Raw genomic sequence first — 21,331 nt, forward strand, 5'->3', positions numbered from 1 at the left:
GTCCGGCGTTTTAGAGAAGAAGGTATGGCCATCATACGTCGTCCATTTCTCCAGCGGGCTCCTCATTCCCGGACATGTAACTGCCAACCGAGCTCAGTTCGTCATCTGATTCCGAGTCCTCGCCAGCTTCATCCGCTGCATCTTTGCTCGCGTACTTGGCGACATATTCTACCCCACAAAAAGGAGATTTTTATTAGCTTCCGCAACTTTTGGATGAGACTAGCGATTAACTTCCTATCATACCTCGCACCCTAGCCTCATATTTCTTTGGATCTCGCATCAACACGGCGGCAGCATCCCCGTTTAGGGGATCTGATGGGTTAGGATATCGGAGGAGCTGTGGGAGGAAGACTTCGAATATATTGATCATGTCGTACATGGGTGACCATGTTTGGTTGATTACATCCAGACATACTGAACCAGACCTAACCGTCCAATTAGATGGTGCTAAAAGGTGATTTTTGAGTGGGTGTAAAGTCTCACAGCTCATCAATATTAGGATGGTAAATTCGGTTCACGAAGCCGATGCTCGGACTCTTGTATGGGTACTGATCGGGTAGTTCCACATGGATTTTCCAGAGCCCGCCCTCGAATGGTGCTGAAAGGTTGTTAGTCCGGTAACGCCATATATCCAATCGAGGCTAATACGCACTCTCTTCCGGTCCCTTGAATCGTACGTAGAACTCTTGCCTAAATTCGGTAGCTGAGTCAATCTTGCCCGGGGTACCGCCAACGATTCAACAACGAGCGATGGGTTAGGGGATACGAAGGTTATATTACATACACTATAACAGAAATGTTAAGTTACGTTAGCAACATATGATCTTCATATACTAAGATAAATGACTAGTTGCACTCACTGTTGTCGTTAACAAGTGTGACCTCATAGTCACTCATCAACCTGGGCTATTTGTTAGCACCCCCGAAACTACTACTCTAGATATCATCTTCGGATATCAAGAGAAACTATCTCGCAGATATAAAGCTTGTAATCATAGTCACGGGAATAGCATACATCCTGTAACCTTGGTTAGTTCCTGTTTCACAAGCAGCATGGGATATAAGGCAGCATACTTCATCACCTGTAGGAACAAAGAAAAACACCCAGGTAGTCAGTCACAATATCTCCAAGGAGGACATAATACTTATCACACCATATCTCTCCAAATCTGGACTTACATCTGTCTCGATCCTCCGCTTTGGACTACTCATCTCGACGAACTGCTGGATATTTGATGGCTGGAACCGCTTCTGGAGAACTTGGCCTCGCGGCTCCGCAGGGTAGATTTAACCGTAAGGATTAACTAATCTATCTCGTTTGCAGTGAATTTATTTGAGGGCGGGATGCAGCGTTGATAAAGCGAGGGAGTTAGGTGGTGGCGGTCTGAAGCGGTATCGGGAGAGCGGGGAACACGGGCGGGATGGGGAGGGGTATATAAAGGAAAGAGTGGCAGAGTTGGGAAGTATGTGCAGAAGAGCGTTTATGCAGGTCGGATCAGGCCGAAAGATGCGTTGTTTCGGCGAAGACGGGCGGAATTAGCATGCAAGTGGAGGAACAGTGCAGTGTGGTCAAGCGTGATTCATGGAGAGAGATGAGATTAGATAGGACTAACTAGTTGAGGAAGATCAGCGTAGTCAGCGCTTAGGTAAGGTGATCCTGTGCCACGCTATTTTGGACTTCTTCTCGGCTCCTGCAGAGTCCAGAGTCGGCGGATCCATCCATCCATCAACGACAATCACGACGATCACGACATCACGACATCACAACATCACGACATTCACGACATCACGACATCACGACATCACGACATCACGACATCACGACATCCGCATGCCTCCTGTTTGCGACGGGAAGATTGCCATCGCAATAGTTATAATACTGGGCTGGTTATCGTCATTCATTATCTGCACATATCCTACGTGTTATTTATTGCCAAGCCCGGAAACTCTCCATGCCTCAAAAAAACCTCTTATCCATATACCTCAAATTCAATTTCTCTGTTCCAAAGTATGTGCTGCACAATGCATACTTCAAGTCAATACGTTTCCCTTTTTCCTTTCCTCTCTCACCACGAGGAAATCACCCCATCATTGCCAATACTATGATGATCAACCTCTCTCAAAACAAAACAATGTGCCTGTTCCAGAAAAGTGGTTCTTATGCGAGCATGCCAACAGTCCAATTCCCAAGCTGTTTTATACCCCTAGGCACACATTAACATGTGTCTGTCTCCGTCTCATATTATTCTGTTTAACAGGGAGAAATTGGGGAAGCGTACAGGAACACCCATCTCTCCAAAGATGTCGTAGTTAATTATAACTAGCACCCATTCGTCTCTCGAATTCTCTCCAGTTGCCCACAATATCAAACCCGTCCAGGTGGAACATGTCTTCCCTCACAGACGACGTATCTGAAACCAAACTGTCTCTTCCACTTTCCTCGCTGTACCTGTCGGTATCAGGGTCTTGGTCAGGGGCATTTTGGGTCGCATATGCGTAAGCGAAGCCATGTTCAAGCGGCATCGGGGTTGGCTGGAATGGGCCTCTGGCAGCTCGTCTCTCGCGATGCTTCAGGCAAATAAGTTGGTCAGAACTTATATATAACACCTAGGCGTGGAATCCCAATGACTGGAGAGCGAGGAATGCAAACCTTTTCCTTGATGGAGTTCACAAAGGGGATTTTGCTACTCAACGGAAGCCAGAAGTTTACTATGACCTTCTTGAGCCAGAATTCTTTCTTGGGGTTGTCACGGCGTTCTTTTGCCTTTGCCTATGTATGAGATATTGCAGAGTATCAGCTTGGAGGGACAAGAATCCTCTGGCTGCAAATTCAGATGCAAGCTGTATAAAAAATGATACTCACAATGCTCTTTCTGATTTGTCGTGCTCTTAACTCTGTGCGAAGACTGGCAGGGGTAAGAATCATCCTCCACTTCTTGATCAGAACTTCACAGGTTCTTTTTGTTTGATGCAGATGATCATTAGCTAGAGGCAATCTGTTTCAGGAACAAAAGAAAAGACATGAAACAAGAAGAGGAACAAAAATGGATGATGACTCTATATTCTAATGAAGCAGTATTAATTTTCAGATGTGAAGTTGTGTTGAAGAAAAGTAGTAGATGAGATCTCAGCAACAACACTTGAAGACAAGAATACTATCTACATGATTTGTCTACATCAAGCTGAACAGATGTGTGCACTGCTTTGTTGCTCTTCAGTGAAACATCTTTTATACTATCAATCTTATCTATAAGAATTACAATCATCAAACCATTGACTTTTCAAAACATCTGAGCAAATGCAGCAGAAATAAAAGAAAGATTCTAAAAACCTTACCGTCTCAGCTATGCAAAAGAAATGATGCTAACAAGGAATAATATCCTCCCCCGCCAGAATAGAGCAGGTAAAAGGAAGGGAGACAAAGAAAGGGAAAATATGAGAAATATCCAACCAACCAACATAAACTCCCTTCAAGTAGGATAACATTCTACCAGCATTCCTCTTTGCCCACCAAAGTTCACTTCTCTCCCTCCATTTCCTCTTGCATCGCCTCAACAGAGCTCCAATCATAATTATAAAGCCCAAGACCCTAGGCTCTCAGCACCACTCAGCTTCTCGCGCACAATATCCTCCAACATCCTGGTGATTAGGTCGGTAGTCTCTCTCAAGTCCAGAACAGCTTGGTTTGGTGGCTGTGTAGTAGTGTCCAGCTTGCTTCCATGTCGTCCATTGTTTTTTCTATCGTGGGCTTGGCAGTCGGTGCGGCCGTATTCAATGCGCTCACCACTGTTCATTGTAATTGAATGTCAATTAGTTGAAGGATCGCAATATGGAAGAAGAGGAACCTGAGGACCGGGGTATTTTATTTACTAAAAACCAGCTGAACTACAGCATAATCCATCCTGTCACCGAAATCCATTGAGAGGCTCAAAGGTCGTATTTCGTGACACTACCAGGGGAACAGGAGGCGGGGATATATGGGCTGCTTCGAAGGTAATCATGTTCGAAGGAGTAACATCTGTGCCATTTTCCAAGTCAACATGGACTATGGGATACCCAAGAGGCTTTTTCGGAAGTTCAGTTTGCGTTTGGGTCTAGTGTGAATTATTTACTTCACGGAGAAAACGAGACCTTGGCTGATCTTTTCAGGAGACCGCCTTCAATAATCTAAGTAGTGCTGAGCTGTCTTTAGGCTGCCGTTGACTTTTGTATGATGGGCTGCCGCATTGTCACGGCTTATTAAATTGACGGCCCCTTTGCGGAGGTATATGAAATCATAACCGGTTTTCCACCAGGCCCTATGATAGAGAGTTATTCGGCGTCTAGGGCATTTTTTATTTCCCTGAGAAGAAGCGGTAAATTGTCAACCTCGCTCCTTTGTTTGAGTTCGAGGTCTGTTGTATTTATGTTCGTTACCGTCGGGGTATTTCCAATCAATTACTAGTAGGAATACAAGCAGTTAGAATTTGCAAACAGATTTATCATTTTCATGTATCCACACAGCATTGAGAGAAGGAAAAAAAATTGAAGGGATATGGCAGAAAGATATCTCACCAACACCATCGAAACCATGCTGCTTTGTAACCATATCAGCTACGTTCTTCGCATACTTCTTCCTACTGCTATTGTTTTAACACCAATAGAAAATATCATGGCCATCACTCCAACTCGCACTAGCAATGAATGTTTAGTGACGTTTGAAAACCAGCCTCGAATTTCGCTGATGGGTGCGATTGTGGCATACTTCCGCGGTGCGCTTTCAATGAGGAGGCTGTTGATTGCGAAAGTCATGTTGGCACAGTCGATACCGACGGTTTGGTATCTACCTAGTAGAGCGGTGTGCTATTCCGTTGTGGCACGAATGGATGATCCAACGGTGCGCATAGGCATTCTTTGGGCAGAACCTAACAAGAGATAGTGAAGCAGTGAAATATTTATTGAATTACCCGGCATATATTCTTGATATCCAAGTGCCTGTCAGGATCTTGCCTTGCCTCGTCATCTGAGCGGTTTCCTGCAACAGTGCCATGACTTTCCTCCAGTTTGGGAGAGATACTATCCATGGAATGTTTCGTCTTCACAAGAAACCCTTATCTCGCCATATATCTCCTCTCTTGAAAATCTCTTTAGAGTGTCCAAGTTATTGAAACAGTCCTACAATGCTTGTGCGAACCAAATAGAGGCATATGCTCCCAGAGGTTGATATGACGCAAGATGAAGAGAAAGGAGAAACCAGCGAAACGGACCAAAATCCTATTCAAAGTATTGTATACTGCCAGATCGAATGGCGAGAAGACAAGAGATGTCTTTCGAGACACAACGAAACGTGCCCACCTCTATATATAGCAGTGCCTTGAGTCGAAGCATTTATACCATTGGCTAGGGGCGTGTCATATTTCTGTTCTAAATAGTGCCTTTAGTCTTTCAGAGCAATGACTCCCCTCTGATATAACTACTCTTTTATGGCAGGAGTTCGCGATTGGGCAGTGCTCAATGCCCCACGTAAGCCGCCCTTGCGGAGGGCATGTCACAAGGCTGCTGAGGCGCAAAGCCTGCATTCGCCAGCGACTGATCTAGCCACATGAGATGTTTGCTTTCAAAATTGACTGCCGGGTCTATCCAACGCTTGATCTGTTCACCCCGCAAAGTATAAGGCCCAATGATCCCTCCGGTCAGCAAATTCTTGAAGATGCAACACCAGGCATCTTGATGTAACGCAACAGAGGTTTGCGCATCCGATATGCATAATCATGCACTCAGGATATTGTTAGAAAAGCCGACTTCCCTCTATGTCGCTTGAAATCGCTGCTGCCGTGCTTGAGAATGTACGCTGCATAAATGAAGCTCCCTCACGTTGGAATTAAGCTTAAAAATTGGGTTCTTGGATGCTTGGCCTGCATAACTAACTCTGCCAAGAACTGTGCGCAAGTCCAGTCCGTTAGCTTCGGTGAACTGTTCTGCGATGAGAATCAGACAAAGCCAATATCCCTTTACCCGAGATATGCGCATTTTTTGGTATTATTGGATAAATATATATTGCGGAATTTCGGAGGTCACAGTCACAGTACCCTACTCCCAAAAAAGGACATTCGCTGTGTGGTGGATTCTCCGTGCATTAACCCTTCATCCTGTTTGTGATATTAGGTTGTGCTTGATTTTGAAGGGGCTCGTGCAAACAGTTATCGGAACATACCCGTTGTACTGTGGAATGTCCGAATTGTTGCTAAATTTATCATAGAGTCTTCGTGATGAAGCCACATTATTGGATGATGGAGGCCTTAGTTGCATGTTATGGGCCGGCACTTGCATGTACACGCAAACGAGCGGGCCTGGTGAGCCGATTCCGTAACAAGGATGCGTCGCTCTCACCAACAACAATTGCATCATATATACGAAAGTTGATTCGCCAGCCATCCTTTCATCATACGTATGCACCTGTACCACCTGTGTGACACTTTCGGGCTCCTAGGAATAGCATTAGTATTGATGTGGCAGTGAATGCATATATTCTACATTCCAGAGCTCCACGCGTGAAAGGCATAATGATGCAAAATTTGGAACAATCGTCGATGTCCTCTGTGATCTCCAATGACCGCTTTGTTTTTAACCTTCCAAAAATTTTTAACCTTCCAAAAAGATGGATGGAGAAGAACAGAAACGAACTCACCGAAAGAAGGTACCGGAGGAATTGGATCTCGAAAAGAGCGCGGGTTATGTGTTTTCAAATAACGACTCTCCGGGTACGACGACGAGCTCACAACCTTTGATCGACCATGATAAACTGGAGTCACCGCCGTTCACTCCTGATAGTCCACATAGTGGCTGTTACAAACTCGAGCGATATTATGGTCGAACGCTGGCCGGAATTCTGGTGCCGCTTGCAGTAACTGGCTTTTGGGTTGCCATTTCACTAGACCTGTTGCAAGAGCGTGATATTGTCGCATATGGGAGCGAGCACGAGATCCTGATTTACTATGCGTGGTTCACACTTGCTGTGTTTGGGCTCTGCCTTAGCCAATATGGGTTGGCAATGGCGTGGGGCATCCGTCTCAGTTACAATTGCTCCGCTGTGAAGTCGGCATCGGAGTTTAAAGTCCTCACCCGGAAACCTTCGCTAGATAGTGTGTATAGAGGATTAGCCGCAGTTGGAAAATCGTCAAGTTTCGAGGGAAATGGAACTGTTCTTGCATTGAGCCCCCCACCCCCGGCTCCCAGCAAACATATGGGGGCATGCGCGTATTGGCATAGATCTCACTAAACTGAGCATTTATAATGGCTCCGAGGTGTTAGCATTCGACGAAGAAGACTTCTAGTATGCCAATGTCCTAGAATATGCCATGAGGCAAATGCGATATGCCCCAGCCTATGCTAACCTAATTAAACATCCTCAATTTGACGACTAGCTCGAGCAGACCATAGCAGATATGTATTCAGCCATTTACGTTGGCTTCCAATGAGACGTCCCAAATTGACAAATTTTTCTTTGGCGAAGACGAGGAAGGGACTTTAAGGTCGATTCCACACCGACCCCCGATAAGCATTGCAGACCCTATCGGTGTGCGCTGTGTACTCCGTACTCCGTACAATGGATAACATCCGATCTTGGCACCGCCACACTGGACGCCCGGACCTCCACATACACTGACTCTAAGCGATCTCCCAGTCCCCCTTTTAAGGAGGCGGAAATAGAGAGCCCTGCTTCCCGCTTTGGTTACACCGCCGCGGAAATACTCAGTGAGGAGTATGTTCAAATCTTCAATGCTATCATGGCAGCTCCTCCAGAGGTTGTCTCCAACTCTGTTTATTATAAACGGTAGACCAATCCCACGACATTGGTAGATGCCATCATGCGTGCGTATGCCATGGATGCGTTGCAACTTATGTATGATGGCGTTTACAGCACTGAGGTAGGTGCTAGCTACATCGCGAAAAACCTCACCTCGTCACGACGAGGAAAAGTGCTTGGACGTAGGAGATTCAATCCAAGCATACCTGGCACCCTCTTCGTCATCTGGTCTTTTAGCAGTGCGATTCTAGGAGTAACCTATGGCTTCCGCTGTCGCTGGTCAGAGACACTAGATGGATACAGCCTGTTCCACTTTGGTGTTGACCTGGCGCATGAAGTGCGACAGGGCTCCGAGCTTTCTAGTACTGGTGGAATCGAGAAATGCACTAGGCTCTAGGAGCTGCCTGGCCTAATTGGGGATTCCCGTCCGGATAGGGATATTGGCCGTATTACCCTCGTTCCGAAGAAAAATGTGGCCAGGAAAGATAAGATGTATTGCTAGAAGTGCTGGATGGTCTCTTGATGTCATGGTTCGGTAATGTTATGGGAAATCAGTTTTTCCTCTAAATTGGCCCCTATTTTCTTTTTTGTTTCCATTTTGTTTTTGACAAGTAGTATCATTGAATGGTCGGAAGATGAGTTACCAGCTCAATATATTCTTTCCGGTAACCTGGTAATAGGTATAAATAGCCAGCAGCCAGTGACTCGGACCCAGTTGCACATGAAAACCGTCATGGTAGTTATCTGTAAGCCTAGCGGAAAGGCCACACCCGCAGCACAGATGTTTGTAACAGTGTTGATCTCGACTCCATGCTGATGCGTTTATAAAATCTTTGACCCAATCATTCTAGCAAAGCTCTATATATATACAACACGTCTCACTCATAGCAAATGTTTAATAAAAGAGGCGATACGAGTGGTTGAGCCGATAGCCGGAACAAGCGCAACAATCGCCGAGCCGAGGCATTTCTCCCTTGCCCGCACCTCAGCTACGATGCGCAGGTCACAGGTAAAATAAGTCCCAGACCGACCAAGACAAAACATAAAATAGCGCCACCCCCCATTGAAACAGCCCGGTAAATTCGGCGCTCTTTTCGTTGGTTGTTGTAAAAAGAAACATCTCATCACTTTTGCTTGCCTCCCTTGGGACCCCTCCACCCAAGCGGGACGGACCGCATTTGAATCAAGTGAGCAAACATGGCATCCAGCGCAGCAACCAGGAAGATTTCGCGGGAGGAAGTTGCAAAAAACAACACTGAGGATTCGTGCTGGTGTATTATCGACCACAAAGTCTATGACTTGACCGATTTCCTCGATGCACACCCCGGCGGCAACGTCGTCCTTACGCAGGTTGCCGGAACCGATGCCACGGCCGCTTTCTACAACCTCCACAGACACGAGGTGCTACAAAAATACGCCAATCTTTGCATCGGCACGGTCGAGAACGAAACGCCTGAAGTGGTAGATCCGCAGCCTGGTGATCTCAGCAAGGTCCCGTATGGGGAACCATTATGGCTGTCGCCGATCTACAAGAGCCCCTACTACAACGAGTCACATCGTAAATTACGAAAAGTCCTGCGGGAGTTTGTCGATGTTCATGTGTATCCGGAAGCGCAGGAGAAGGAGCTTGATGGTACATATATCTCTCAGGGGCTCGTGGACAAGATGGCGGAGACAAATTTGCTCGCCATGCGTCTAGGCCCAGGGCCCCATTTGCACGGGCGGAAGCTGTTTGGTGGTGAGGTGAAGGGAGAGGAGTTTGACTACTTCCATGACCTTATCGTTGCTCAAGAGCTGGCACGAGCAAACGCGCGAGGATTCCAGGACGGCAACATGGCTGGCATGATGATTTCCCTGACTGCAGTGCGACAGTGGCTTAAGAATAAGGAACTCCGCGAAAGGGTCACGGAAGAGTCCCTGTCTGGGAAGAAATTTATGTGTCTGGCTGTCACGGAAGCGTTTGCTGGATCCGATGTTGCGGGTATCCGCACAACGGCGACGAAGACCCCAGATGGCAAGCACTACATAATCAACGGTATGTAATTAACCAAAACGCATTATCTTTCTTTTCTTTTGGGTTCTTGCTAATATCGTGTCCTACTTCCTTCAGGCACGAAGAAATGGATCACCAACGGCATGTGGGCCGACTACTTCGTTACAGCTTGCAGGACCGAGAAGGGATTCTCCGTCATCCTAATCCCCCGCGACGAGAATGTTGAGACCAAGCGGATCAAGACATCATACTCCACTGCCGCAGCCACCACCTTTATTCAATTCGACAATGTCAAAGTCCCTGTCGAAAACTTACTGGGCGAAGAGCACAAGGGATTTATTGTGATAATGAGCAATTTCAACCACGAGCGCTGGGCCATGACCTGCAGCGTTATTCGCTGGGGCCGCACCGTCGTCGAAGAGTGTCTCAAATGGGCGAACCAGCGCATCGTCTTCGGCAAACCCCTGATCAGCCAGCCCGTAATCCGCCAGAAACTAGCCAAGATGATCTCTCTTGTCGAAGCGTCGCAGTCCTGGTTGGAAACTATCACGTATCAAATGTGCAATATGAGCTATGAGGAACAATCGAAGCACCTAGGTGGGCCTATTGGACTTCTCAAGTCTTATGCAACGCGCTGCGCACATGATATTGCGGACGATGCTGTGAATATCTTCGGCGGCCGTGGATTAACGCAGACTGGAATGGGAAGAGTTGTGGAGCAGTTCCACCGTACTTATAAGTTCGATGCGATTCTTGGTGGCACGGAGGAGATTTTGGCGGATTTGGGTGTTAGACAGGCTATGAAGCAGATGCCCAAGGCCATGTTGTAAATTAACCTTTTCCACTAGGGATATCTTGCAGCATATGGCAGTGTAAGGAGCAGGCTTATATATAGATCTTGTAACAATACGGTATCAGATTTTCGGAAATTTTCTTAAACTTTTTGGGGATATTGTCGGGCAGACTACAGGAGCTAGTAACTTGGAATTTATATACTTTTTATTTTATCTTTGCTCCCCGATATTCCTATTTAGAAGAGTGACAATAATATTGATTAAAATTTTTAAAAAGAAGTATATATACATATGTAAAATAAAAGAAAATCTGGGTATTCTCCGATGGCCTAAAGTTTCGCATGAAATTGATGTTGTACCTGAGCCAGGAACCTGTTTTCAAGAATTAAACCCTCCCTCCTAAAAATAAATCAAATGTTTTAAAACGATGTTCCCTTTTCAAAACATCATCCCACCGATGAGAGCCGGAATCACAACAGCGCAAACGGCGATTCCCAACTTCGTCGGTCCCGACTGTACAAACACCGGCATATTCAGGGCAGCTGCCGCACTGGGACTTTCGGTCGAGGTAGGCGTGCCAGTGCCTGTGCTCGTTTGTGTAGGAGATTTACCCGTAGCCGTAGCGTTCTGGGGCTTATTACACCACACGCCGTTATAAGGCACTCCAGCTTCAAATAAGCAGCTTGTGAGATTTTGGACGGTTTGGGCCTCCGCGTGACAGTAAAGGGCACAGCCGTCGTTGTATAAAGTGACGGCTGCTTTTTTGCAGCAGTCGTCCATGAAATCTTTGTTTTCGTTCTTGTTGGATACTGCGCAGGCGGCATCTAGGGTCGGGATGTCGTATTGGGCTGGGGTGCCGCAGATGGCGCTGCCGGTTGGAGCTATAGCGGACGAGGTCGTGGAAGCCATGGTGAGTAAGGTGGATGAGCACGGTCGTGTAAAGCCCGCAATTGGGAGGAGTATCGGCAATTTTGTCGAGGGAGGAGCTGATGGATTCGTTTTCCGATATTGTCATTTGCAAAGGATTTTCTCTCCTTTTTCTTTTCTTTGCAGTATCAGAGATGTTGGAGCGTAGACATGCAAGTTTTTGGGCTCTCAATTACATAACTGATTAAATTTTTGGGGTTTTCCCAGCAAACCCTAGTATCTCTCCACTCTTGAACTGAAACATGCTACGTCTTCTCGCTGTGCCGACATTCCCTGAATCCCTGGAGCTCAATGAGTGGCTGGGAAACATTCCAGTTTTCAGGCCGTCAAATAACAGGGCAGAAACGGCTTTCGGGGCAATGTCAATCTTGCCATTTGTTTCATTTCTCAGCAATGATCATGATCATCCGTTTCCACCTTCCTTGTTGAAGTCATTTGATTTGATGGGCGATCAATAGCGCCAAACTATTCCGTAATTCTTGAGTGGCTCTTTTCTCAAATATACCACACCGGTGCCCGTACGGCTGTAACTATCCATAGTTCACGCCATGAACGGAGTTCACCAATGCAATTCGAAGTGATAGTCCGTTTTTCCGGAAATTGGGGTCATTTCGGCGTGGGTATGTTGCCTATGGATACGGGCCCGTAACATGAGACACAGCTCTGACCAAGCCACCAACATTCCTGGCAACAGGCGTGGTTATCTTTGGGTTACCACAATTCCAAGTTTCTGCGGGGATGAGCTGTTGTCGTGTTTGGGTTGTCGATCACGACAGAAGGCTGAATGGATAGCCATTTTTAGCGCCCATTAGCTAGTTGTTAGTACAGACGGAGTGGGAGAAAGTTGGCACACACACAAATCGACTACATGCATTTCATGCGAGGGAGCGAGGGAGAGAACATCTGTTTTGCTATATATACCTCATGCTGCATCTCTACCGTCCACTATCACAAGGCTGAGGTCGGAATGTGGAATGGCGAGTTTTTTGAGCTGGATGTTGATGTTGAGGCTCCAAACAAAGCTTTATGAGGCTAACAACCTTAGCGCCCTATCATGCTAGATCGGGGATAGATCTGCGTTGAGCTGTCATTGTGAGGCATCCATGGATGCATCCAATGTAAGTACGGAGTATGTATGTATGTACTATGTACTTTTTTTTTTTTTTTGATCTCCATTTGCTCGCCGTTCTCTAGAAATTTAGAAAATGGAGTGACCCTCCAATAAGGGCAATTGCATATTCTGTCAATCAGCCACCTGTAACATAATTTCCGGGAAGCAGAGTTGGTTGCTTTTCTTTTTTTTCTTCTTTGTATGTATGATAAGTAGTATACGCTGCGGATGTCTGGTACATGCAGTTCTACCCATAAGACAACCAGTGAATTCAAATCATAAAAGACAATTCCATTCCCATTTTAAAGAGTACTAGTACATCTAATCTCCTTCGTGCAGTTTGACTGGCGTTAAATCCTGTCCTTTAGGCATATTCTATGTCAAACTGATAAAGGTAATAATAACTCCATCAATCTGATACCATCCTGGCATCAACTCCTCCACACCACCCTCCAATACCTCCGCATGCTACTCCAGATGAAGCTTCCACTGTTGGCAGTAGCCTCCTGCCACTTCTCTCGCGTGTTGGCACAAACTTACACAGAGTGCGATCCTCTCCAGAAGTGTAAGTTGGACTGTCCTCCAATGTCACGCGCTAGACAACTATCCGGATGGGAAAAGATGAATTGTTAAGTGAAACTGTTCAGCTTGCCCGCCGAATCCCGCCCTTGGGAAGTCCATCGAGATTGACTTAGCCAAGGGTCTCCCAGATGACTGGGAGGCGTCGAAGGATATCAAATATGGCAGTGATGGGGGCAGCTTCACGATCGAAAAGGATGGAATGAAGGCTGAGATCCACTCAAACTTCTACATCATGTTTGGCAAGGTGGATGTCACTCTCAAATCTTCGCCAGGCAAAGGCATTGTGAGCAGCGTTGTCCTGCAATCCGAATGCGGCGACGAGGTTGACCTGGAGTGGATTGGAGGAGATAATATGCAGGTCCAGACGAACTATTACGCGAAAAGGAATCTGGATCACACAAGAGGGGGATTCCATCCTAGCCCAGATAACCAGAACACTTTCAGAACGTACAGCATTGATTGGGATAGTGAGCGGATTATTTGGAAGATTGATGGGAACACCGTTCGCGTCGCTGAGTCGGCAGCTGGGAATTACCCACAAACCCCATCTTATATCAAAATAGGAAACTGGGCAGGGGGTGACCCTGCGCAGAACGCAAAGGGCACAGTTGGTAAGTTTCCTTTCGTGTGCATGTATCTAGGCCCCATATTGTGAGCTCTAAAATACCTAATACTGGATGCTCTAGAATGGGCTGGAGGTCCGGTTGACTACTCTCTTGCCCCTTTCACCATGCAAGTCAAATCCATAAAGATCGCCGATTATTCCACTGGGAAGGAGTATGTATATACAGACAAAACTGGGTCCTGGCAGTCTATCAAAGCTGTGGATGGAAAGGTGAACGGCCATGACCGAAATGACGGAACAAAGCCTTCGCCTGCCACTACCGCCTCCACTTTCGTTTCCACAACTGCGACGTCCTCACAGAGGAGTTGTGGCTCGAAAGGTACGTATTGATAACCACAAGCATAGGCACGGGAGGTGGTACCATATCAATGCCTTAATGCTCCTCTGATTTATGATCCCGTCGAGTCCTTTGGTATTGCAGGGGAAGGATCCTCGGTTCGGTTAGCCGTATATTGTGCCTTGCATGTCTAGAAGATATGAATTTCGCCCTATTAACCTTTGAACAGTACAAACATGCTAATTTCACCCTGAAATTCTGCAGGGTCTCCAGACGCTGCATGCGGTACCGGGCCATCAAGGAGCACGGAACCAACACCACCAAAAGGTACCGATCCGAACAATGGAGGCGATCGAACGAACGGCACCCCCAATGGTACAAATACTGGTACAAGTACTGGCACAAGTACTGGCACAAGCACGACGGACCCTAACAACCCTGAAGCACCCAGTAGCGCCAGTGGCCAGGGTCGGCTGCAGATCTTTGTGGGGATCGGCTGTGCTTTATTCGGTGCTCTCATGGCCGTCCTTTAAATCTTAAAGTCTGGTTAGAGTCATCACCATGGACGGATGCATAGGTATTTGGTGGCGGTTGTGGGAAATATCGTGGCCTGTCAGGGGCATATATGACTTCTCGCTTTAATTATTAATCATGTAAGATGCAGCTGTAATCTTAATAGGAAAAGTGTGTCTAATGATGTTCCGAACTTGCTTCCGATCCTAAAGTAACTAGTTAATTAGTTATAAGACTCGTCTCTCCTAACCATCTCGATCTTTCGATTGAATCCGTGAGGCCTTAAATATATTGACAGCAAGTAGCCTCTAGAGAGGAAATGTCCTCTTGAGCTCCATATGTCAGTAACCATGAGGTTCTGGCTATTTCCATTACCTGCATGTTTCTTATCTGAGTAGAGTCATCTCATAATCTTGAATCTCTTGTTCACCATATCTAGTTGTGCAGGCTGGCTCATGATGAGGTTTTAGGTCACAATAAATTACTATCTTTGGAAATTTTCACGCTTATTTAAGTAAAACGTAATGATTTTTGCTAACACTCAAATAATATTTGAAGTCATCTAAACCAATTTTTTTAAAAAAATAAAATAAAAAAATAAAATAAAAAAAATAAATAAAAAATAAATAAAAAATAAAAATAAAAATTGAATATTATTATTAGACTATTATGAATACTGGTCTCATTTGATGAATGTGATCATGACTAGGTAGTAGTCTCACTGAAACTATATGGGATCACTATCTTCAGCATGTACTGTACATGTACATGTACATACAATCAATGGGACCCCGTATTTAGTTCCAGTCCCAGAATCAAGCTTCTTCTCTATTACTCTCTGACACCATAGCATATGCACCTTGTGATAGCTGGTGACATGTCCGGATAATAGTACTAGCACAGCAGGCCAGTCAAACTTTCCTGTATAAAATATCTCCCCCAAGGATCAGACTGTCACCCAAGTTCAAAAGCCAATGAACCCTAGCTTTGATGAACAAGCAATCATCTTGGCCGGTACCTAGTGAGCATATGAGCATATTATTCCTACTGCAATGGTAATATAATTCGAAATTCAACCGCAACATTCAAAGGAAATTAGGAGCTACTCACGATCTTATCTGTCCGTCGTTCGTATCACTTGCACAATACGTTTCAGTTCTTTGATGTCTGCCACGACCAGGACGCTATCACCTTAGGGAATCTAGGCACCTCTGAACAAGAAACTGCTGGGTAAATGGGCCTGCAATTTTCTACTGGTTCGGCTCGTTGGCTGTAGGAACGAACACCAGGCAGGATTCCGTGAGGAGCTCAATGCTCATGCCATCCTTGAGTCCGCTCTGGCAGTCTCTAATTGTGCAACTTTCAACTAATAAAGTAAATAGCTGCATTTTTCAGTCATGAAATAGCTTTCAGGAGGCGTGTCCAGTGATTGAAATAATCTCCCAAGAAGCATCAGTTGTCAGTTGCCACGAGAAAGTTTTTTCGACCTAGAATTGGCCGAACCGATGTATCCCGCGCGCCCTCTGTTGCTATCCATGATATTATTAGTGTGACACGAAAGATAAACGATTCTGGAGCTGGACTAGCTGTTTGAATATAATGTCATGGATGTTGTTGGATGGGATGGTGCATGGAGAAGGTTTGTAGGACTCAACGAACGAACATCAAATATTTATTTAAATATTTAAACCAAAAACCCTTTCCTTCACATCCAACACCAACGCCTCTCATATATCCCCACATCCCACACTCCAGACACAGCAACGGCATCAATAACTGTGGCTTAACTATACAAACCAGCTCCAGATATAATATAAACAAATCAACTATGGCATCAACACCACCTCTCTCTCCATCGCCTGATCCGTCCAAGCCCGCCTCTCCACGGGTCGCAAACCGCGGCCTTGGGTTGGCAAGCAGACAAGGCAGCCGGTCTTCACGAAATAACAATGATAATGGCAGCAAAGGAGCAGCAACCACGCCAATTCCAGATGAAGACTACAGTGCCGATCTTCCATTGACGATGTCAGCGTCCATCGTGCTTACTGGCCTTCCGAAGGACTCCCATCAAGCGCTGGCTGATGTCGATGCCATTGATTCAGGCAAAGGTACGCATTATTACTTAGAGTATGAGACATTTTCACTCTCGTTTTGGCGGCCTGAAATGGATATTTAATTAAAATATCCGTTTTTGGTCGCCTTTCGACACCTTATAGAACGTTTTTTATCAAAGTTCACTACCGCAGGCAACGTTCTCAGGCGTATGGATCCTCTTCCTGCTCCTTGGCCCTGCCTTCTCTTGAGTTTTTAATTTAAAAATCCGGAGCTCTATCCCGTTCCTTCTTGCTATGTCTATGCTGCTTCATTGAAAAGAAGAAGCTTCTTTTGCCAGATCTTGTTATTGTTTAACTGTCTTTCATTGTCTGAAGGATGATGTGCGGATAACCCAAACCGCTTTACACGTTGCTCCCTCCGCATCTGTATGCTATCCCCAACATCACCCGAGAGGAGCACTGAAAGCTGACCCTTATCTTACATTTATTTTTTGATCTTAGTAACTGTCCGTTTCCAGCCTCTCCCATCCGCACCGATTCTGAGAAATCGTGTATTCAAAATCAGTGCTTCCCAGAAGTTTGAGACTGTGGTCAAATTCTTGCGCAAGAAACTTGATTGTAAAGATACCGACTCCGTGTTTTGCTACGTAAATAGTGTCTTCGCTCCCGGGCTCGATGAAGGAGTAGGGGGCCTTTGGAGGGTAGGTTTTCCATGATTTTCAATATGATGTGGTGTCTCTGTTGCGAGTTATAAAGGATTTAATGAGCCCGAGGAGGTAAATTTCTAATGATGGTTGATTCATTTAGTGCTTCAAGACGGACGACCAACTTATTGTGGCGTATTCGATGACGCCAGCTTTTGGATAATGAGATATCGCCTTGGCTTTAAATCGCTGCTGCCCAGCGATTGATGCCGAGTTGCAGCCCCAAAACTACCCGCTATACCTCAACAGCGAGAGGGATTCAAGGAATCACTTAAAATCACTAACTAATTTATTCCCTGATAACTCTTGACACCGAGACGGGACGAAAGACGGGACGAAAGACGGGACGTGATGTCCGCCATAACAAAAATCGAGTGCAAACACACCCGTAAAATCAGCGCTCGACAAAACCAGTCGGGGTAATCGGTGCAACACAAAATCAACATATATATGTATATATCCATTGAGAAATGTAAAGGTATCTTAATTTCTATTCGCTAGTTTTTCAAACTCCTCAACATCCTCCTTCGATATAGGGTATGTGTATTCTAGGGAAGGATATTCACCACTTTTGACCTCGTCTCTATATTTCTCAATCGCCCTCAAGCTTTCCCCCCATACATCGCCGTACTTCTTCACAAACTTCGGGAGATACCGACCAGGCGGGAAGTTGCCGGTCATGTCGACTTGGACCAACACTTGGCCCGAACATCCAGCACCAGCGCCGATTCCGATGGTTGGGATTTTCAGTCTGTCGGTGATGATACGTGCAATCTCTGACGGGACAGCTTCAAGAACAACCATAAATGCGCCAGCCTCTTGAACTGCAAGAGCGTCGTTTAAGACCCTCAGGGCACCGGCAGTTGATTTACCCTGGACACGAAAACCTCCTAGCGCATGTTGGCGTTGAGGGGTTAGACCAACATGGGCCACAACTGGTATCCCGGCCGTGGTGATTGCCTTGATAGTTGGCACCATCTCCTCACCCCCTTCTAGTTTGACACTTTGGACTCGTCCTTCTTTAATGAGGCGAATGGCGGACGCAACACCCTGCTTTGGAGATATCTCATACGAACCCATGGGCAAGTCGCCAACCTAATACAAGGGACCAATTAGCCATTGCCATGGGAGTAACGCATGTAAACGAGGCATAAAATGTATAGCAACCTACAGTGAAGGCAGATCCAACCGCACGGGATACACTCCGGCAATGGAGTATCATTTCGTCTAGGCACACCTCACTAGTGTCGTCCATGCCAAGGGCAACCATTGCTAAACTGTCGCCCACGAGGACCATATCCATACCAGCTGCTTCTGCGACATGCCCACTTGGGAAGTCATGTGCCGTTAACATAGTGATAGGTTCCTTCTTCTTGTGCAACGCTTGCAATGATTTGATAGTGATTTTCTTGCGAGTGATGGGTTTGCCCATTGGGGAATGGGAGCTATGACGGACTTGGCAGGGCCATAGAGTCGACTTCGTAATAGCGGGCAGGAATACAACGGGTGAGCAGCGAAATCGAGACAGAGCAACAGGAGGGGCTGTCAACCTGACGAGCCCAATGGAAGACTGGAGGGCCATGGTGGCGGGGGAAGAGGGGAGAGCTGGCCGATTCAGTCGGGATTTTGGGACAACAGGCACGGAACAAGATTTGGTAGATACCGCAGCAAATGCTTAGGGAATTTAAAATTCATGTTTCTCGAATAGCTGACAACCGCAACTGTTGGTATATATACAGTTTGATACGTGCTGGTTTATGCAGCGTAGACAGGAGAATCTCTGGAGAAATTCATTCGAACTAGTTCTACTAATTGCCTTTTTCTTGTTTATCCGTTCCGTCGGGCGAACCGAGGTAACCCGGTCATGCATGGATGATTCAGCAAGCGGTGGGTTGGGTCCGCTTACGTTATCTATTGCCCAGCCTTGGCACTTTCCTTGGCACTCCGCCAACCTCGCCATTTTTTCAGGACTTCAGGACTTCAAACTCAACAATGCAGACCATGCACGATGTATTCATTGGTTCCCAGTGATATCTACAGGATAGAGCACTGTAGTTACAGGACTTTGTGTCTTTCAAATTACCCTACGCCGACCGGAATGCATGTCATTTGAGCATGGCCACCACTGCACTTCGTACCACATCGGTACCCAGTTTCGGCCAATAATTCGACCAAACAGCCTAACTACATGACATGCCCTCTGCTCAGAAGCTAAGCTTCCCACCTAGAATTCAGCGTGCGACCGACATATTAGTACGCACATTCTATGTCGTCCTGGATGAAAGTTGCGTTCCTAGGCCTGCTGCTCTGCCGATAATGATCATGGCATTCTGCATTCGACCCTCTCCGCCGCATCTATGCCCTTGATCACGCGAAATTACTGTGATGTATGTATGTACATGTACATGACGATAACGCGATCAGTCTGCAAAAGTAACATCCAAATTGATTGCAAAATTTTGAAATGGAGCTCCCTCCCTCCTGGGTAAGGGAGGGACCGGGCGCCATTCACCCCGTGCTACTTTCGGTCGGTCAAATTATCCTGGTTGAGAGATCGGCCCGCACAGGCCGCTGTAGTATCACCAGCGAAACTTTCTTTGGCTTCGGTACTGTAGCAGGGCCAAAACTATTGGACAGCTTCAGGGCTGGAATTATCGACAACATCTTACGGCATAAGTATGCAAAAAGGAAAGATCTTGCACCCAGCGGTTTGAGCTCCTCGTTGTTTTCTCTCTGCAGCCACGGCAATAATATATTCGATTGATATTGCTTCAGGATAATAAATCGAGGCGGAAACCTATGCCCATGTCCGCGGAAAATATTCGCAATGACGTTGTCTTGGAATAGTCATATCTTCATTACCCGTTAAGCTACCGTCTGTTCTTGGACTGGACTACATGACAATATATTTTCCAATTCAATTGTTCCGCTACATAACGAGGGGCCGGAGATTTACAAAGCCTTGACTCTTCACCCAGCTACAGCTTATTTCTTTATTTCGTGAGGAAACAATGATATGTTGTACTGTACCTTGGTAACTAGCCCAAGATTATTATCTCGGGAAAATTAGAACCGTAGCTAGTAGATCTCATTTGGAGAAGCTCAGTTGTTCTTTTTGTTATAGGATCCCCTGACTACACGCGGACCTCAGATGTGCTGCGCAGTGGATAGGCGTTTTCTCAATGGAATTCTAACTGTCTATTTTCAGAGCCATTGAAAGGGGTCAACCACCTAATCCTGGGGCTTGATATTGTGGTTGGGGCTGTCTCTTTGTTGTACACGAGGATAAATAAATCCTAATAGTTGGCCCAGTTCTGCCGTGGGCACCTGTGGGTGAAAGTTGCTATTTTGAGTTCTGCATATCGTATCCTTCGACGCTCTACAAATTCATGGAGCCTATGTTAATTTGTCGAGGATGGCCAATGGTCATTCACATCAAACCAATTTCATGGATTTTATTTTCCTTCCCTTCTTTGTATCTCTCCCGTCCCCACCTTGCTTACATTCGTCTAGAACATGATCCACATCTCATCCTATGTTTCGATGGTGACAGCGTTCAGATGTGAGCATAGGTTTCTCTACCATTTTTGCCCCCTATATTTTGGAAAACTTGCCGAGTAGGGAAATATTGTTATGACTAGAATTATCGGCTTCCCGAAGAGGAAAGCGGATTGCTCCAGCAAGTCATGCATGTAGATCTCGTTACAAACCAGGCCGCTAAATATGAAGGCCTCCTATCAAACAAGTTCCATGCACTCCTGTTGTGACAACGCCTGTGATCACATCACATCCCCTCCTCGCCAAAGTAAAAAAACAATGCCAGAAATAGAATAAATAAGACATATAAATAAAAGTAAAATCTCAAAGGAAAAGGAAAAGAAAAGGAAGTGGAGGAAGGAGGGAAGTTATTGCGCCGAGATATTTGCTTCCCTTTAACAAAGAAGAATGGTACTAAAAGGATTTTG

General features: G+C 46.0%; 8 protein-coding genes across 9 annotated transcripts; 4 read left to right on the forward strand and 4 right to left on the reverse strand.

Moving 5' to 3' along the window:
• Nucleotides 1–31: 31 nt before the first annotated feature.
• Nucleotides 32–1,212, reverse strand: BDCG_03392 (ubiquitin-conjugating enzyme E2 8; the record flags this gene model as incomplete). The annotated part of the gene is made up of 6 exons (XM_045418992.1): nt 32–168; nt 244–425; nt 484–598; nt 653–690; nt 857–906; nt 1,180–1,212. The coding sequence occupies 6 exons, from the start codon at nt 1,210–1,212 to the stop codon at nt 32–34; spliced, it is 555 nt and encodes a 184-aa protein (XP_045275439.1).
• Nucleotides 1,213–2,310: 1,098 nt separating this feature from the next.
• Nucleotides 2,311–5,063, reverse strand: BDCG_03393 (uncharacterized protein; the record flags this gene model as incomplete). The annotated part of the gene is made up of 8 exons (XM_045418993.1): nt 2,311–2,568; nt 2,651–2,770; nt 2,864–2,957; nt 3,589–3,786; nt 3,910–4,018; nt 4,417–4,440; nt 4,611–4,842; nt 4,947–5,063. 8 exons carry the CDS (start codon nt 5,061–5,063, stop codon nt 2,311–2,313), a joined length of 1,152 nt encoding a protein of 383 aa, XP_045275440.1.
• A 975-nt stretch (nt 5,064–6,038) lies between these two features.
• BDCG_03394 (uncharacterized protein) lies at nt 6,039–8,183 on the forward strand (the record flags this gene model as incomplete). The annotated part of the gene is made up of 3 exons (XM_045418994.1): nt 6,039–7,236; nt 7,493–7,741; nt 7,901–8,183. The coding sequence occupies exons 1-3, from the start codon at nt 6,638–6,640 to the stop codon at nt 8,181–8,183; spliced, it is 1,131 nt and encodes a 376-aa protein (XP_045275441.1). The 5' UTR covers nt 6,039–6,637.
• A 337-nt stretch (nt 8,184–8,520) lies between these two features.
• Nucleotides 8,521–10,838, forward strand: BDCG_03395 (acyl-CoA dehydrogenase). The gene is made up of 2 exons (XM_045418995.1): nt 8,521–9,821; nt 9,897–10,838. The coding sequence occupies exons 1-2, from the start codon at nt 8,984–8,986 to the stop codon at nt 10,607–10,609; spliced, it is 1,551 nt and encodes a 516-aa protein (XP_045275442.1). The 5' UTR covers nt 8,521–8,983; the 3' UTR covers nt 10,610–10,838.
• BDCG_03396 (uncharacterized protein) lies at nt 10,694–12,610 on the reverse strand. Its single transcript, XM_045418996.1, has one exon. The coding sequence runs from the start codon at nt 11,480–11,482 to the stop codon at nt 11,012–11,014; it is 471 nt and encodes a 156-aa protein (XP_045275443.1). The 5' UTR covers nt 11,483–12,610; the 3' UTR covers nt 10,694–11,011.
• Nucleotides 11,904–15,170, forward strand: BDCG_03397 (cell wall glucanase). The gene is made up of 4 exons (XM_045418997.1): nt 11,904–13,176; nt 13,259–13,804; nt 13,880–14,137; nt 14,360–15,170. Exons 1-4 carry the CDS (start codon nt 13,077–13,079, stop codon nt 14,626–14,628), a joined length of 1,173 nt encoding a protein of 390 aa, XP_045275444.1. The 5' UTR covers nt 11,904–13,076; the 3' UTR covers nt 14,629–15,170.
• Nucleotides 15,171–15,524: 354 nt separating this feature from the next.
• Nucleotides 15,525–21,005, forward strand: BDCG_03398. 2 transcript variants are annotated; one of them, XM_045418999.1, is made up of 4 exons: nt 15,525–15,907; nt 15,991–17,088; nt 17,164–17,363; nt 17,470–19,166. In XM_045418999.1, the coding sequence occupies exon 2, from the start codon at nt 16,227–16,229 to the stop codon at nt 16,782–16,784; it is 558 nt and encodes a 185-aa protein (XP_045280422.1). In that variant the 5' UTR covers nt 15,525–15,907; nt 15,991–16,226; the 3' UTR covers nt 16,785–17,088; nt 17,164–17,363; nt 17,470–19,166. The 2 variants fall into 2 exon arrangements, with proteins under 2 accessions (XP_045280422.1, XP_045280421.1); XM_045418998.1 differs by having other exon boundaries at nt 15,573–16,716; nt 17,470–21,005.
• Nucleotides 16,349–19,293, reverse strand: BDCG_03399 (3-methyl-2-oxobutanoate hydroxymethyltransferase). Its single transcript, XM_045419000.1, has 2 exons — nt 18,538–19,293; nt 16,349–18,461 (listed from the first exon to the last, which is right to left on the reverse strand). Exons 1-2 carry the CDS (start codon nt 18,946–18,948, stop codon nt 17,850–17,852), a joined length of 1,023 nt encoding a protein of 340 aa, XP_045275445.1. The 5' UTR covers nt 18,949–19,293; the 3' UTR covers nt 16,349–17,849.
• Nucleotides 21,006–21,331: the final 326 nt, after the last annotated feature.

Source organism: Blastomyces dermatitidis, assembly GCF_000003525.1.
Source record: "Blastomyces dermatitidis ER-3 genomic scaffold supercont1.3, whole genome shotgun sequence".
NCBI lineage: Eukaryota > Fungi > Ascomycota > Eurotiomycetes > Onygenales > Ajellomycetaceae > Blastomyces > Blastomyces dermatitidis.

What these genes read in the sequence shown, in the direction of transcription:
- BDCG_03399 (XM_045419000.1), bottom strand. Translation starts at nt 18,948, where the DNA reads ATGGCCCTCCAGTCTTCCATTGGGCTCGTCAGGTTGACAGCCCCTCCT. An exon ending in CGGTTGGATCTGCCTTCACT is followed by an intron (nt 18,462 to 18,537) that starts GTAGGTTGCTAT and finishes CCCTTGTATTAG; the next exon opens with GTTGGCGACTTGCCCATGGG.
- BDCG_03398 (XM_045418998.1), top strand. Translation starts at nt 16,227, where the DNA reads ATGGGATGGTGCATGGAGAAGGTTTGTAGGACTCAACGAACGAACATC. An exon ending in TGCCATTGATTCAGGCAAAG is followed by an intron (nt 16,717 to 17,163) that starts GTACGCATTATT and finishes TTTTGATCTTAG; the next exon opens with TAACTGTCCGTTTCCAGCCT. An exon ending in GAGTAGGGGGCCTTTGGAGG is followed by an intron (nt 17,364 to 17,469) that starts GTAGGTTTTCCA and finishes TGATTCATTTAG; the next exon opens with TGCTTCAAGACGGACGACCA.
- BDCG_03395 (XM_045418995.1), top strand. Translation starts at nt 8,984, where the DNA reads ATGGCATCCAGCGCAGCAACCAGGAAGATTTCGCGGGAGGAAGTTGCA. An exon ending in CAAGCACTACATAATCAACG is followed by an intron (nt 9,822 to 9,896) that starts GTATGTAATTAA and finishes TACTTCCTTCAG; the next exon opens with GCACGAAGAAATGGATCACC.
- BDCG_03397 (XM_045418997.1), top strand. Translation starts at nt 13,077, where the DNA reads ATGCTACTCCAGATGAAGCTTCCACTGTTGGCAGTAGCCTCCTGCCAC. An exon ending in GTGCGATCCTCTCCAGAAGT is followed by an intron (nt 13,177 to 13,258) that starts GTAAGTTGGACT and finishes GAAACTGTTCAG; the next exon opens with CTTGCCCGCCGAATCCCGCC. An exon ending in GAGGAGTTGTGGCTCGAAAG is followed by an intron (nt 14,138 to 14,359) that starts GTACGTATTGAT and finishes GAAATTCTGCAG; the next exon opens with GGTCTCCAGACGCTGCATGC.
- BDCG_03396 (XM_045418996.1), bottom strand. Translation starts at nt 11,482, where the DNA reads ATGGCTTCCACGACCTCGTCCGCTATAGCTCCAACCGGCAGCGCCATC.